This window comes from Lepisosteus oculatus, chromosome 8, assembly GCF_040954835.1.
Source record: "Lepisosteus oculatus isolate fLepOcu1 chromosome 8, fLepOcu1.hap2, whole genome shotgun sequence".
NCBI lineage: Eukaryota > Metazoa > Chordata > Actinopteri > Semionotiformes > Lepisosteidae > Lepisosteus > Lepisosteus oculatus.
Window position 1 is genome coordinate 4,655,258 of NC_090703.1, and position 16,644 is coordinate 4,671,901.

The window sequence follows — 16,644 nt, forward strand, 5'->3', positions numbered from 1 at the left end:
TTTCAGATAAAGACATGCTTCCAGAATGACTTCTTTCACAGCCTTCATTTTATACACACAAAAAGGCATTTCTGTGAAAGACATTTTTCATCCAGTTATTGGAAAATAGGTTCTGATTTTGATTTGTGTAACATTAATAATCTAATGGATCATATAAACGAATATATTGTTTCTCCATACAGTAGTTATTTTGTTTGTATTATAGACATAAAGAATCACTGGATTCTGAACCAGTGCTCAGTAACCAAGAAGACCTCAGTCTCCTCCTGTGTGTTTTCTCATTCTTCAGTTTGCAATTTTTCTCTGCCTTGAGAGGTTTAGCATTGCTTATTGATTCAAAAAGAACCACATCGGTAGGCCTGGATAATTTCTGCCGTTCAAGCATTACTTTCACAGAATAAATTACCACTCCAAGACGTGCCCTAGAGACGTGAATTTAAGCGTCAGGGAAAAAATGAACATTCACTGACCCTAGAAATTGATGATTGATCATTTTAATTACCTTGTTCCATTTTAAAAAAATCTTTTCAGCTGAAAGATTAATGGTGTGCATGCTCACTAGACACAAAGTTTTAATGTGAAACTTTACATTTGTTGAATGATATACATACAGTATATATCTACAATGCTAGCAAATATGTTGAACAATTCAATGTAATTTTCTGTTTGGTTTATTAAAAAACATGATTGAATTTGACCTAAATGTTGACTCATTGACATATGCTTACACTTAAAAAGGCCATTCTGTTTTTTTTTTCCTTAAGGTACAAAAAAAGATCTGGTCATTAATTCAGATATTGATTTTTTATTCCCAGTGCACACAAAAATATCATTTTCAAGGGATACAAAGCAGGAAAACAATTATATTCACTGTTGTTTGGACCAGATGAATTAACCCTGCTCTCTCAGCTGTTTTGTCATTTTATAGACCTTATTAACACCCAACTCTGTAATTTCAGAGTGCTGAAGACTGAATTTTATTGTGCTTGACCGAGCTGTTATTTTTGGAATCCCAAAGGGTGGTATACCATCACACAGACCCTTCACTCATGTCACACTGTTGCCAGTATTGAATAAGGAAACAGCAATTTACGATCACTTTCAAGTGCAAAAGGCATTTTTATTCACCTTTCTGTGTGGTGAATAGGGAATGTCCACTTTAATTATTCTTTAGATATATAGAGAGAAATACAATGATGTAAACATTTTTTTCCATGATCAGAAATATAGTATTTGTCTATGGTAAACATTTTTTCCCCCCAAACTATGTTTTATATCTTGCTACCAGCAGAACAGGTTTTTCCGGTAGTAAAAAGATAAAAAACATGATATCTTGTTTTCAGTGTGAAGTCTCACAAATCTGTTGAAATTGATTTAGATGACACTTCTATCCAAAGTTATTTACATTTGTACCCATTAATGCAGCTGGGTATGAGGACCTTGCTCAAGGGTATAAAAGCTGTGCTAAGTCCAAAGTCCTAAGTCCTTAGTTCCATGGTTTTAAAAGATTAATTTATAAAATCATCATTCTGGAATGAAAAACATGTTTAAAGCAAATCAATCATTTTCTATGAATTTGATATTGTAGCCCGAGAGGGGATCTGTAAAAGAATACTGGAATACCCTTGCACTGTACCTTGCCTTATGGACTGGGACATGTTTTGTATTGAATGTGAAAATTACCCAAGCAAGGACTTGGACAAGGACAAGAACACTGTGTCAGGAGATACTATTAGTTCTTAATACTTAAAACCTCAGTTTGGACAATGAAACATTCTGTGCATGTGCATATTCTTTCTTTCAGTAATGAATTTTTAATTTACTCTGCTCGTTCTGTGTTCATTAGTGATGCACTAGCATATCTGAGCAGCCTGAGGCAATTGGATGTCTTGTTGCTGGAAAGTATCTAATGGTAATAAAAAAGATAGTGGTGGCAGGGCGTATTAGAGAAACAATACATGGAGTAGATTTGTTATATGATGGGCTTTTACTACAGTTATACTACAGATTCAGAGGAGGGGGGCAACTGAGAGACAACCTGGGACTCCTTGATTCTAAGCCCTCACTTTTGTTCAAATAGTATATCCCATGAAATTGGAAAGTGGTGCAATTCAATGATTGCTGTTTTGTCACTGTTACTATACAGTATTGCACTGTATTGTACTATGTACTATAGTACTATGCTATATAGTAATATATTACACCCTTCTGTACCCTTTATTGTATTGCACTGCAGTATATTATGCATGCTGCTTCAACTCTGTATTATTGTTCTCTTCTTTGGGAATACTTATTGGTGTAATGTCATGCCAATAGTGTCTGTTTGTATTATTGTATTATGAGCCTATGCAATTAAGATTCCACACAAATTATAAAAAGGCTCAATATTTCCCCATGCTTTTTTACTTTCAAGTATCCTGTGTGTAAAATTAGAAAGCACTTCTTACATATAATTCCAGTTGGAATTTTTCCTTTATGCTACCCTATATGAAAATAAGGCCCCCGAAATGAAATTGCACACAAATGGTAGTCTGACAATTTCGTTTTAAAAACCTTTATAAACATATGCCTCACTTAATGCCAAAATAGTATCTGTTCATATATTTCTATTTAATTCTTTTAAATGTAGTCATTTACCCTGTCTTATCTAAAACCCAGAGGTTTAACAGTTGTACTTCTTTATTCTTCAGACTTGGACATCTGGAGGAAGCTGCTGCTGCCTTTACCCAGGCGATGACGCTGAGCCCCTTCTTCTTGGATGCCTGTGTGGGACGAGGGAATGTATACATGGACTATGGCCATGAGGCGGCAAGCAAGCAAGCACAAAGAGATTTCCTCACAGCACTGCATTTAAACCCTCTGTGCACCAAAGCTAGAATCAACCTGGGATATAACTTCCAGGTGAAACCATCTGAACGAAAAAAAAAAAAATCATAAACCCTTTTTAAAGAGCAAAGAGTGGTGCTATAAAGCAACTTTAATGCCTTTGAATTTTGAGGTGGAGGTTAGACAATCTTATATTTTTATAGTCCCTTTAATAGCTATATCTGCTGGCAGATTTTAATCTAAAAAGGCATAGATTATGAATAACCCAAAGCAAAAGGGATGGGAATTGTTGTGTTAATATGTTCAGTATATCAGTTCCCTGAGAGCTGTCCTGAAGCTTGGCCTTGGGTGCCCTCTTGTCAGATGTTAAGGGGTGCTGTGCTATGAGTTAATGAGCTGTGGCATGCAGCCCCAATGAGACCTGACTCTTCAGTGCCTACCTTTCTTGTACCATGCACAATGCAACATTAATACAAGTAACAAAAACAGAGTTTTTGTTTGTAACAGAGAGAATAGTCGATTAATGTGGAATGTAAATGTGGAATGTAATGTGGAATGTAAATCTGTCAAAGACAATATAAAAACACCCTGGGAGACTTTTCAGTACCAGTATCTGTTATATTCTCAAGGTGAACTTCATTACATAGTTAGATTAAATTAGGGGTTGTTTGTTTCATGTAGGGGACTGCAAAGAGTAATCATATTAATATTCAATTCAGTGAACGCTAGATGCTTAAAGGTAAGTGGTTAACTCTATTAAGCACGGCATTTCTTTCCAGCTGTGATAAGATACATTTTCTTTCCAGGTGTTTGGGCATTTCAAGAAAGCTTGGAATCAGTTCACAATTGCATCCGACATCGATCCAGCTTGCTGGGCCGCTCATGAGGGAAGAGCTGTCATCAACCTTCAGATGGGCCACACTTATGAGGCTTTTCAGGACATCAATATGGCTTTGAAGGTGTTTATTAAGCATCTCTTCCTGACTCAAAACTTTATCCCATATGAAAAGTAAATCGATTTTAAACTAGATTTGGTATTTTACTATACGAAAGTTGTGTAGCAATGGACCAGCATGCTGTAAAATTGTTAAAATAATTCTAAGCTGATTAGAGATTTAATTTAATTGAATTTACTGTTTTACAGCATAATCCTGTTTCTGAGCTGTTGCTCACAAACCGCGGTGTCATCCACCAATTCATGGGAGACAATATGAATGCCATGAAGGACTATCAGAATGCAGTTTCAATCAACCCACATTATGCATTGGCCTTTTTTAATGCTGCAAACATGTACTTTTACAACAGACAATTTAAACAGGTAAGTGCCTGGTGTGTTTTATTTTCAAAAGTAAAAAAAAAAAATACATTGGTATTTTGAATGGTCATATGATTAAACTACATCTGTAAACATTTCATATGACCATATTACCATTTTTTGATCAAAGTTCACATTAATTAAGGAGCACTGCATTAGCTTAGACAGCCTGGGTCAAGATTTTATTTAGTATCTCACTATATTTCACAATCATACGTGTCAGTGTTTCAAGATAAATATGGAGTTCTGTTATCTAACACTGCAACAATCAATTTCTTACTGCAGGTTGGTTGGATTTTCACCTGAAATTGAGTTTGTGATATTTGTTTCCTATGACTATGCAAAAACGAATTAGCTTTAAAAGTTGTCAATTAAATTCTGATTGAGTGTAATTATAATTGCAGGTCGAAGTTCAGATTTTTGTGTTGTAATGTGACATGTAAGAAGCTTTTTGTTCTATTCTAGGCTATCGGTTAAAATACAAATTAGAAGAAAGCTTTATACATTCCTGTATTCATAAGTGCATTGGCAGTCTCCCTCCTTTCTAAACTTAATGCTACTGTTTGTTGTATGTGGCACAGTATATCTTATTTCCCTTCCCCTCCAGTTCTCACTACTTTCGACAGTTTCAACGGAAAGACTTTAAGGGGAAGGCTATTGACCTTCATTTTAAAGTTCAGCCTAATTATCTGTGAATGAATCTAAAGCAATTTCCTTTCCAGTTTTTTCTTGCTGTACTTTTTGCCTTAACGTGTTCTTTTTAACACAAGTTGACAGTGATTATGCACCAAACCCCTGAGGTCCTAATCAAAGAGAATACGTCTGTACTGCATAATGCATAAGCTTTTTTAATTACTAAAACAGATTCATAGTATCCTACACATCTGAAACCATTTAAGAACATCAGTAGATACTGCATCTCTGTGGACAGTCCATCAGTATCTTAAATATACTGTGATACTTGATGTGAAAAAAGGTGTTTTTCCATAAATTATTTTATTTTTTATAAATTAATTATTTTTATAATGAGATATTTTTTAAGATATATAATTTTCTGGTGTCCACAAATATATGAAAAGAAAATTGAATTAGAAAATAGTTTCATCTTATTTCCTACATGGTCTTCAGTAATTACTGTATGTCTCTATTTCTGATGTCTGCTTGAGTTCCCATTCTAAACAAAAAACATGTTAGATACAGGGTGAGTGTAATATATGTCACCGGTAGCTTTTTCTTATTTTGACATCTCCATTTCATTATAAGAGAAAATGGTAATGCTGTAATATCTTGAAAAGCACAATGTACTCTGTGATCCTGTTAAATCTATGATTAATAATGAGAAAGAAAAGGATGAAAAATAATATATCAACATACCATCTAAAATCTTCTTTGCATCCTCATTTTGAAGCATTTTTTTCACAGGCCAGCGATTACTATACAAAGGCGATCGATCTTGAACCAAGTAATGAGTCAGCGTTCCTCAATCGTGCCATCACAAGGAGTCTGCTTCGGAATGTGTCAGGAGCCCTAAAGGACTTTGACGAAGCCTTAAAGCTCAACCCCTTCTCAGCTCATGTATATTTTAACAGGGCTAACCTCTACATCTCTCTGAAGAAATACAGATCTGCAGAGAAAGACCTCTCTCAAGGTACAGTTTAATTTCTGACTGTACTAGAACTGGAACACTGGCCTCCAACTTACACAAGCTCCTCTCGCCTTCTTTTATTACATCTTCTATAAAACTCTGTGGAAACTGCCTGAGATGAGAATTCCACGCTAATGGAAATGTGTAACATTAGCTTTTAAATTGACTTGCCCACTCGTATTAAAGAAATAACTTTTCATATTGCTGTATTGTTGTTAACAAGGGTAGGTATTTTCTGTATTAGGGACCTTTCCTCCAAATAACAGCAGGAGTCTATCTGCTTAAAAGCTAATAGTAGTGGATTCCATTTTTTTTTTAATGAGCACAGAATTACACAAAACAGACTGAATTACCGAATGCAATGGAAACATTTCATTACAATCCTCATCCGCATGTGCCAGTGATTTTCTTACAGCTGCTGCTGCATAATTCATTTTCAATCTGTTTCTTACGCTAATTGTGTCAAGCAGACTTAAAAAACCCTGTGTCTTAGATGAACATTTAGAAGTATGACATCATCATTTTCAAAAACAAGAACCTACCCATTCCATTCAGGACACCTCCATTTGGAGCTGAACCTTCGGGGACTTTTTACCACACAAGTGGCCCCCCCAAGTTGGATGGGTTGGAGGAGTCTTCAAGTCTTGTCACTTGTTGCAAGTTATTTCCAGCATTTAAAGCTCTAACTGTAGACAAGATTTTTTATTTTTATAGTCAAAGTCCACTCGTTTCTTTATTTGGCTGCTGCTGTGTGAGACATGGGGTAAAAAGGATTAACTCTTTGTACTTGGTGGCGCAAGAAGAAATCATACAGAACTTTGTTATAAAAAAACAGCTCAGCTTTTTAAATCGTCTCAGAAATGAAGACAGCTTCTAAAATACCTGTAATGCTATGTGTCTAAAAAGTAGGTATGTCTATCGCTAATCAATATGTACTGTTTTTCACATATTTTAATGATTATCTATTTCAATCCATTCATTTTTAATAACTGGCAAACCCTATTTATCAGTATCAACATCAGTTAAATGGCAACTGTTTACTTTTTACTTCATTGTTTGAGCTTCACTGTAGCCCTACAGTATTTAAAAATCAAAAAGGAAGAAAGGGTTTCCTCCCTTTGATTTTGAAGTCCAGTGGAATAGAAAGAATCACATCAAACAATCAAGGAACTAGTGTATGAATTTGGACAGCATTCTTCTCTGGCTTTCACTGTTCCACTGTTCCCTTCTAAAAGGAAATCGCCATGTTTTTTCTGCACTATTGCATTCTGCAGCATACAAACCCCCCTGGGAAAACACAGCCATGGTGTACATTGCCATCGATTATTTATGTGAAAGAATGATGTGAGTTCAGTGAATGGTCTTAAGATTTGTGATTGCAAGATGTTACAGAAGATGAGTGTGGCTTCCCCAGGGGCATAGTGCCAGAACAGGGATCTTTTATAAGTAGGACTTTGGGCAACAGACATACCCAGCCGTAAGGTACAGAAACACTATTTACTTCTACAGTGAGATTTAAACTCCATTTTTTTTTCTATAAAGTACTTTCCCCAAGCTCTAATCTCTGATAATAGCTAGGCAACTCTGCTACTTACCAACTTCAAAAACCAACAACAGTTTTCCATATTCCTCTCAGATAAAATAAATGAACACAGTCCCATCAGTCAGCCTCTGCCTTGCTTCCTTCGCTCTCCGGATCAGCACATAATAGGAGCTCTGCTTTCCTCCTAGATAACTGGTCAGGTTTACTGAAGTTGGAAGATCATTCCCCATTGCCCTCTGGGAAATGTGGCTCTGACAGATCCCCACCCTGTCTTTGTCTTGGTCCCTGGTCCAAATCCAGCAGGTTTTATTAAATTCCAAAGACTTGCAACAATTTAGCTGTGATCAGTTTAACAAGTGGTCTAACTTGTGATTGTTCAGTTCAGGGAACTCTGACCCTCAATAGCTGGAGAGTATTTTGTTTTTTATTAACTTGTTTAATTAATCTATAACTTCCCATTGTTCATTAACTTTAAAAACAGATGTTTTAGAGTTTCCTTTAAGACTATGTGGAGTGGGACTGTCCAGGACCAGGGTTGGAGAACCAATATTATATAAAATGCTTTGTATTCAGAACATGACAGATGTTAGTTTGACAATACAGAAATATGATTGGTTTGCTGTAACCAACGTTTAAAAAAAAACTGTACAACCCACAGAAAAAGCAGTCTGAATTTTTTAATAACTGACAAACAATATATTTCAGATTGTTTGCTAGCATGGGTATCTTACTACATAGCGAAGAGGCCAAGTTAGCAAAAATAAGATAGTCATTAACAACCGACAACACAGCCTGTTTGGTTGATATACATTTTATATCCCTTTTTAAAAAATGTATTTATTTTTTTGAGAGGATAAAAAGAAATTGTTGGTTACTATAGTGACTGCGCAACTACTGAAATGAGGCTGTCACAGCTACCAGCATGATATGAAAAAAATTGTTGATCAAAGTGCTGTTGAAGAGCTTCCTTTCTGCCAGCACCCAATGACTCATTAATCATCAGAGATGTTTTTCAAAGAGTGATCCCTGTCTGTTAGTCCGTCTGGTAATGATACATTAGTTCTGTTCTGGGTAGAGGAACACTAATGAGTCACCAGCAAAGACAGACCAACCGACAGATAGGCAGGGATCAGTCTTTGAAACCTGTCTGCCTTTATATTGAAGTGGTACATCAGAAAGACCACAGATAAGAGGAGGTCATTAGGGCCATCAAGGATGTCTTGGTCTATTTCTCCATCACTACCCTAGACAAGGACAACTAGTAAATATTCTGCCTTAACCTGTCTTTGGAAAGTGACCATAGAAAGTTCCATGTGACTATAGCAAAAAGATGCAGGCTGGGACGGCCGTCTATTGGCAACCACCACTGCATCATTCCACACAATAAAAACTGCTATGTTAGGAAATGTTTCATAAGATTTGACGGCTAGCTCTCTGTAATGTGCCTTTAGTGAACTTTAGTTCTGCCGGATAGCGCCCTCAGTTCTGTTATTTGATTAAAACAGCAGTTTTAACCAATGATCTGATTAACCAATGTAAGGTAAGAAGATGGAATATGTCAAAACAACCTGTAAGACTTTCTATCTGTGGTTCTTCATTCATGCCATTCAATTATCTGCAATAGGATCATGCTGAATTCTTTTTCACACTTTAACTGTTTTATAAGTTTATCTTTTGCATGATAGTGGATCATGACAGCATTAAAATAAATATTTAAATAAAAACGTTATTTTTTGAAGATGCACATTTCACTAGCAGTGCTGAGAACTGTACACTTGTGTTCCTCAGTTTAAGTTAACGTTAGTTTACTTTTAGGTTGTTTTTTCATTTCCCATGGAATCCCAAGAAAATCAGTGACAATGTTTATACAGCAAGAATTTATTTTGCCACTGTTTTTTGTTCAAGGCAACTTATGTAAAAGAGTCAAACTCGAGTTTTCAAGGTAAACTGAATGTAGCACAGGTTCCATCTGAAAAAAGTGAGTTTCGTGGGAACCGCACCATGAGAAATATTTTGCTTGTTGTTTTTAATCTTTCAATATTTTCCATTGGGCCCCGAGTTCACCTGTCCTGTTTACCACATTGATAAAGGACAGTCTTATATTTACCTACAAATGGTTTGCTCAATTAGTAGGATTTCTCTTTAGAATGTATCTTGTATATTGTTCAAGTATTAAGTCATGTCATCTGCCAAACCACTTTATATCACACAGTGTCGCAGGAAGCTGGAGCCTTCCCAGCAAGCAATGCCAGTCTATCGCAGTACTCCACACATTTCAGTTTGTATGGAATTACAGTTGTGGGGCTTGGAGGTGTCCGATTCTTCTCCAGTGTTAACAGATGTAGAACTTGTTAAAAAAAATCCCTTCTTGTATTTTAATTCCAGGCTGTGGGTATTATTTAAATGAAGGGCAGCAATCAGGACTCATAACTGGAATGTTGTTAGTTTAACTCCCAAGTGGAGTGGTGTTGCCGTACCCTTGAGTAAGGCATCTTATGGTGTGCAAATACCTTCAGTCATATACCCAGCTGTATTAATGGGTGCAAATGTAAGTGACCTTGGTTGAAGGTGTCAGCCAACTATACGAAAAATAACAGACCACTTTAAGCTCTGAGGGAATGTAAATCATGCATGTGTCTTACTGGGCACAAAATCAATGTTTTCTTAATCAAAAGCTTCATTTTTTTTTGTGGAAGGCTTAAAATGCCTCTAAGGCCGAGACACCAGAAGTGAAATGTTGATTAATGTTACTTACAATTAAATACAAAATCATTTGTATTAATTCTAATAAAGCCAGGTTCTAATCATACTTAATTATGAAAAATGGTGATGCTCTTTATGCTTAGAATTTATGCAAAGATTCAAAAGCAGGAGTGATACTTTGACAAAGGATAAAGCGTCTCTTCTCTTGTGTTTTCACACAGCTCTTCTTCTCCAGCCCAGTGATGCTCTGGTGTATAAACTTCGAGCTGATGTCCGAGGGCATCTTGGGTTGACCGAGTTAGCCATTGCAGATTACAAGACAGCAGTTCAACTCCAGGAAGCTGCCCAGCATGTGTAAAAACAGGACATGATTGTACTTCTGACTTTCTGTTTAGAGGCCCCTTGTGATAACATTTTGTATGATGCATTTTCTATTTAAACTCTTGCTTAGTGATTAGACAATGTTTCTCATGTCTCAAAGATATCTACACTTTATACAAAGCACTGTATGCATGTTGTACAAAGGTTAGTAAATTACGGTCAATTCAGACACAGAATTAATGTCCAAGCGGTATTACATACAATAGAAAATGTGACAACACAAATGCACATCTACCAAGAACCAAGGAAATCTTATGCAATTTTCGTACTGGATATAAATTATTAAATGGGTGTCATTACAATTTTTTCTTCTTTCCATTTATAGTTATGGGGTATAGGTTTTGACATTTTATCGGACATCCTGTATCTAATTGGGGTCATTTTAACAAAATGTGTAGAACGTGCAGATGTATTGTCATTAACAATAACTGTGCAATAGAATTAAAATATAAATAAAATGGAAGCCTTACTAAATGCTTTATAGCAATTAGTTTGGCAGCTACCAATGTTATGTGGAGCTGAGAATTTTCCTAATTGGCGATATGACACCAGAGTCTGTACTTTACTGGTGTGGTGTCTCGTTCAGTTAGCATTCAGTTTCAGCCATGCAGCATAACAGTTCATAATAATGACTTTTGCATGCTTAATGAGGACTGCAAACCTGCATTCTATATTTCCTGGCAGAGATCGCAGAGGGGAATTTGACATTCTAAATACTGCTATTTATCACTGTTGACACCAAAATCCTATATCCTTTATTACTTTTTAATTTTTTTGCAAAGCATATCCTGCAATTAACTCATTCTTCACAGGAATACTAAACATCAAGTTCCCTGGGATGCATTTTTACCCTCTTAAAAATATAACAAAAGGGGTAAATAGATATAACCATTATGTGTGAAGTTTTTCTTGCATAAAAATCTTTTTTGCTTTTACTTCTGTTGCAAGATTCATCTTCGTTTTTTCAATTACAGTACCCTGAATTTTGTTTTGTGTGTTCACTATTGAATTGTGGAGCTAATTTGTTAAATAGGGAACCTGAATAACTTTCATAACAGACTCAATACAGAGACCTATTTGCTAGTGCATCTTGTTAACAAAATTGCCTCGTGCATGCAAGGGTCAACTTGTATCTCTGTGAATTTAGCTTAGTGTTTGCGACAGCTGTGATCTCTTTTTCTGCATGTCCCAATACATTCCTATGCAAACCATTCTTTTTTAAGGGCATTGTTATGCATCCCAGAAATCTTCTCCCTTCATCTCTCCACCCCACACACCTATATTTGTCATTTTCGGTCTGGTCTCTGCAACCTTACGGATTTTTTGTGGCAATTTTACATTTTTTTCCTTCGGTTTCCGAGTTCAATAATTCTGTGGTCCAGTGGTGATCTGTTCTTTCACAGTTCTTTGCTATTTTACCATTCTAGTACCACTTCTCCAATAATGAGGCTTTATGTGCTTTAATCCACTTACATCATTTAACAAATCTTTTGTCTTTCCATACTGTATATTGTGCTTCTTTTGGGTATCACTGTTTCTAATAGAAATGCATTAGTTCAGAATGGTTTTGAAACTAAATCTTGTAAGGCTTCCTGATATATCTTGCCTTTGCAAAAATGTCCACTTTTTTTGCAATTTTTTAAGCGCTACAAAAGGAAGTTCCATCAAGTTGAATATTAAAATAAGGTAATTTCACTGTGACAGTATGGGGCACAATAATTCAGTTTAGGTGTCCTCTGTTCAGTCAGGTTTATCTAATTGCATTTTGCAAACATATCCGAGGTGGTGATTGGAAATGTTTTATTTCCCTATTAGAGCAGATAGTATTTTCAATTGTATGTTGCAGTGTCTTTTGAGGCAACTCAACTTTAGATGTAGTCAGGAGGAGTGTCCTTTTCAATAGTTTGTATTGGTAAACATGCTTATTTAATTTAGGGATGTCAGATTTCAATTATAACCACTTTCTTTTGATTTCCCACTTAGTCAGAAGTAACATTTAATTTTGCATTGCTTTTAAGGTAGAGTACATGGAAAAATGTCCTTTTACAACAAACTCATAGCGAGGTCAAATGGTTTTTAAATTGCCACTACAACTAAACCTTTAGCAAAGAGCATAGAATTGTTGTAATTCTGCACTGAAATTCCACCTTTTTGAAACACTTCAATATGAAAATAATTTATCAAAGGTAAGCATATAAACCGTTTTATTCTGAAAGGATACACTCACGGTGAGATTGAAATGATTTTTCTGAAATCAGTGTAAACAAGCAGCGAGTATTGCCTTCACCTCTGGTGAACCTTTTCAGTTGTCAAAACAAGAAAGGTTAAAATGGATTATTGAATTAAGTGAACTTAAAAGACAGAACAAGTGGAATACCCTCCTCCATACAGAGCCAGGAAGTTGGCTAAAGAATAGGCAGAGAACCCATCAAATATTCCAGCAGACCACAAACGTTTCTAGCCAATATAACCGAGTCGAGAAGGGGGATCAAGGAACAGAACCCTGCCCCTGTCTGAAAGCCAATAAACATCAGTGTTTCAAACTACATCAACAAAGGAACAAGTAGGTTTATTCCAAGCTGAAAAGAGAAGAAAACAATGTTTTGGATGTGGATCCTTCTTAAGGTGGCTCCCAACGTTGCTTCCTTTCTTCTCTGTTCAGCGTGGATTAAACCTTTAACTTGTTCCTTTGCAGCCCACGCATGCTGATGCAGCTCCCTACTTGAACTACATCTACAAAGTACCCTTAAAGTTCAAGTCTGATTGATCACTTACCATTTGAAAAATTCAGAATAATGCTGAAATCTCATCTCTTTCTCTTCACATTGACAGGAACCAGTATTTGTTGATTAGAAAGTATATGACTAAGATTCATGTATATCAGAATGTCATTACGAGTGCGTGGGTAGTCGAGTTGCATTTCCCATGACATAAATTGACCCCAGATCATTATCGCATTAAAGAAAGGCTGCTGTTCTGCTTATGCTCATTTTCAATAGCATATGTGAAAAATGGAGATGGTTTGGAGAGATCAAAATATTGGCAGCCAAGTGGTCTGACTGAGAGATGAATTAAGTTAGAAAAGGCATCTCAATGCAGCAGAGCTCAGGCAAAGCAATTAGTAACAATGTGCAAGACTGTGAAGACAGTAGTGGAAACTTTTCCTTCTCTGTGAAAAATTACCTTAGCTCACTGCAAAGCACCAATTAAAAAGCAAAGGAAGTGTGTGATTCATTCTCTAGGCATGTTTAGTAGTTGTCCATCTTACCTGGCTGCCTGCTGGAGCTCTTGTCTGCGTGTGCTTAGCAGGATCAAGACATTAAGGAAAACTAACCTGTGCAGCAAAATATTCGACAACAGGCAACCAAGAGGCATCCCAGAGGGTGCCCACATGTCAAGGTTACTGGTGATTTTTCTTTGATAGCAAAAATGTTCTGGGGAGAAATGAAGCATCACAGAGTTGCTTGGAAACCTGAGGAATGAGATGAATAACCACTGAAAGTCCTGATCGATCGATTGCAATGCACTTTTTGTTAAAGCAACGTTCAGGCACAAGCTTAATTCGGAGATCTGGAAAGAAATGCAACTGGGTTTTGAAAGGTGTAAAAAAAGGTGACCAAAACAATCTTAATACTAAAATAATATTACAATTATTATACAGTATATATTAGCATCAATATGGTACCATTTTGTATATTAAACGTCTTTTTGTGTGCTTGTGTTCATAGCTGTGTATGATGGATGTATTTTAACTATAAGTAATTGAATCATAAAACCCACAGGGAGCTTGAGAATATGGATCTTGAAAATTGGCACTTGCTTCTCCATGTATATTCCATAACATCTAAAAAGGCTCCCAGCAGTATTGCTGAATTATTTTACATGAGATAAATCCAAAATTTACCATTGTTTTGCAAGAGTATTGAGCAATATTTTATTTAGAAAGAACTTTAAAAAAATTACACAAAATTAAATGATTCTTTAAATATCCTTGAAGCATGTCAATACAGTCTTACCAGAAATGACAAAAAATACCTTAAAACACAGTAATGTTTCATACCGACCTTTTCTGGCAGATTTATTTGATATTTGTGTTACTTCAGCAGATAAAATTCTTTTCTGAATGTTGCTGTAATAGAATGGCACATTTTATACTGTAGCTGAACATGCTGGACAAGAGAATACTACCAGAGCAGATGCATAGGCCTCTGAATCAGGTGCAAAAGAATTAGTTTTCTCATGCAAAGCTAATCTTTTCACCTAAATGTCTGGTTTTGTTGGAATTATAACCTTTTAATGCATTCAATCCTGAAATTAAAATGCAGCACAAAAGCTAATGTCAGAACTGATACGAATCGCAGTGCTTGCTATTTATAAATACTATTTCACAAATTAAAAAGTAATCTCCACCCTCTGCTTTCAACCAGCAGAAGAAAAATAAATGACAGCCTAAAGACACTTTAAATAGATTTATTCTATCAATCCAGAGCACACGGTTTTAAACCGCCAAAGTTACAATAGATGTAAACCTTATTCTCTCATACTGAGTTTCTTTAATTTTAACCATGTAGTGACAATGTATCTTATTTCAGTGAACTAATTTAAATGACGTAATGTTTTCATACACAGGGGAAATTAAATAGAACAGAAATGACTACCCATTGTGTTCTTGTGCTATGGATCCAGTCATTGTTTTGTTGTAGTCTATTTTTAGCCACACATGAAAATTTGCACTGAAAAATAAAAGCCTCATTTGCAATTACAATCACTTAACAGTTTCTGTAAATGCTTGGTTTATGTTTCTACTGCTAAAAAACTAGTTCCTTGTGTCTGCTGTTAAACCTCATCTCAACAAAAATTAGACTTCAGTTCCATAGAGGATAAATTCATCTTAAGTTCTTAAATAAAAAGACAAAATGAAACTGGGCACCTTGTCAAATGACTCTGCTTTTTAATTTCAACATCTGAATTACTATGAACTCAGTCTTGAGAGATATTTGACTTCATGGCATCCATGACCTGACTGACAGCACAGGAATGAGAGCTGAAGAGAGCACTGGGGGCCCCAGGTAAAACACTCACTTTTCTAAAGCATCTTTACTGTAGTGGGATAATGTGTTACGAGTTACAGAAGCCTAACCATGCGGAGAGATGGTCACATTCCCTCTTCCACCCCCAACTACCTTTCTTTGCTCTGTTTATCCATCTGCTTTCAAGAGCAGATGCTTGCTTGTTGGCTAATTAAGGAATCTAACATGACTGCCATAAGTCAGTTAGGGATTTCAATACTAGCTTCTCTTTCCCTGTGAAGCACTACAAGCCAACAACATAAACCTGCTTGCACACCCTCCTATAATGTCAATGCATAATAGCCCTAATACCCTTAGGGAAATGTGGATGTGTTTAATATATATGACACATGTATATTATGGCAGGCTATTTCCATTTAAACCTAAAGAATGGGCAGGACTATTGGAGTTTCAGGTTGGCGTTTTCCTATATTAATTCCACAAGTTAATTTTCCAGTTCCAGGATGGCAGAACAGTAAGGAAAAACAAAACAATTGAGTTGAGCTGTAATCTCAAAGTGAAGAAAAAAAGCCTTCACAGCTTTTTAAACGTTGGTTGAACAGCATCAGATCTGGTCTCAGACAAAATGCCGGGAGCTGTTTGTCATGCTCTTTTATGAAAAGGACTCAGAGACAACAGACATCACCTGCACTTAATGACCAGTTGAGCCCAGCAGCTCCATGGCTTCCTGGGAGTCAGACGTTCATCCACACAGTTGCAGCAAAGGACAAAACTCTGCCATGTCAAGGTTAAAAGAAGCCTCAACATTTCCAGACCTTTGGTCCATAATATTTCCCTTTTATATTCTTTCATAATATGTATTTAATTAAGAATTCCATCTCTATAATTATGCTAAAATGCCCCCCCGCCCAATTCATGTTATACAAACTTGATTTTAAAAATCCTGGATTTCATACAACATAAATTGTTCATTAAAGCCTCTCTTCATTTTAAACTCTCAACAATAAAGCTTGACTGATTCAAACATCACATACATCACTCCTTTCTTAGGACAAACAGTTACAACTTGTCTTCATTTTATTTGCCCTTCTGGGTACAAGGGGTGAAAAAAAGCACTGAAGTTCCACAAAGTAAGCATTTGGAGAAACAAAAAACACCTGGCAAATCGATCTGGCTTCCTTTCAAATGCCAGCATTGCGTG

General features: G+C 36.1%; 1 protein-coding gene and 1 long non-coding RNA gene across 2 annotated transcripts in view; one reads left to right on the forward strand and one right to left on the reverse strand.

The window, feature by feature from the left end:
- Nucleotides 1-11,401, forward strand: part of ttc6 (tetratricopeptide repeat domain 6) — a 39,826-nt gene extending 28,425 nt beyond the window's left edge. Inside the window, exons 28-32 of the mRNA XM_015350559.2 lie at nucleotides 2,691-2,901; nucleotides 3,633-3,785; nucleotides 3,971-4,144; nucleotides 5,564-5,789; nucleotides 10,254-11,401. Of these exons, the coding sequence (XP_015206045.2) occupies nucleotides 2,691-2,901; nucleotides 3,633-3,785; nucleotides 3,971-4,144; nucleotides 5,564-5,789; nucleotides 10,254-10,390 (901 nt within the window). The 3' untranslated portion in view covers nucleotides 10,391-11,401. The remainder of the gene's footprint in view (nucleotides 1-2,690; nucleotides 2,902-3,632; nucleotides 3,786-3,970; nucleotides 4,145-5,563; nucleotides 5,790-10,253) is intronic.
- LOC107077774 (uncharacterized) lies at nucleotides 553-7,820 on the reverse strand. The gene is made up of 3 exons (XR_001478776.2): nucleotides 7,382-7,820; nucleotides 6,329-6,533; nucleotides 553-2,762 (listed from the first exon to the last, which is right to left on the reverse strand). It is a non-coding gene; the product is annotated as an uncharacterized lncRNA (long non-coding RNA).
- Nucleotides 11,402-16,644: the final 5,243 nt, after the last annotated feature.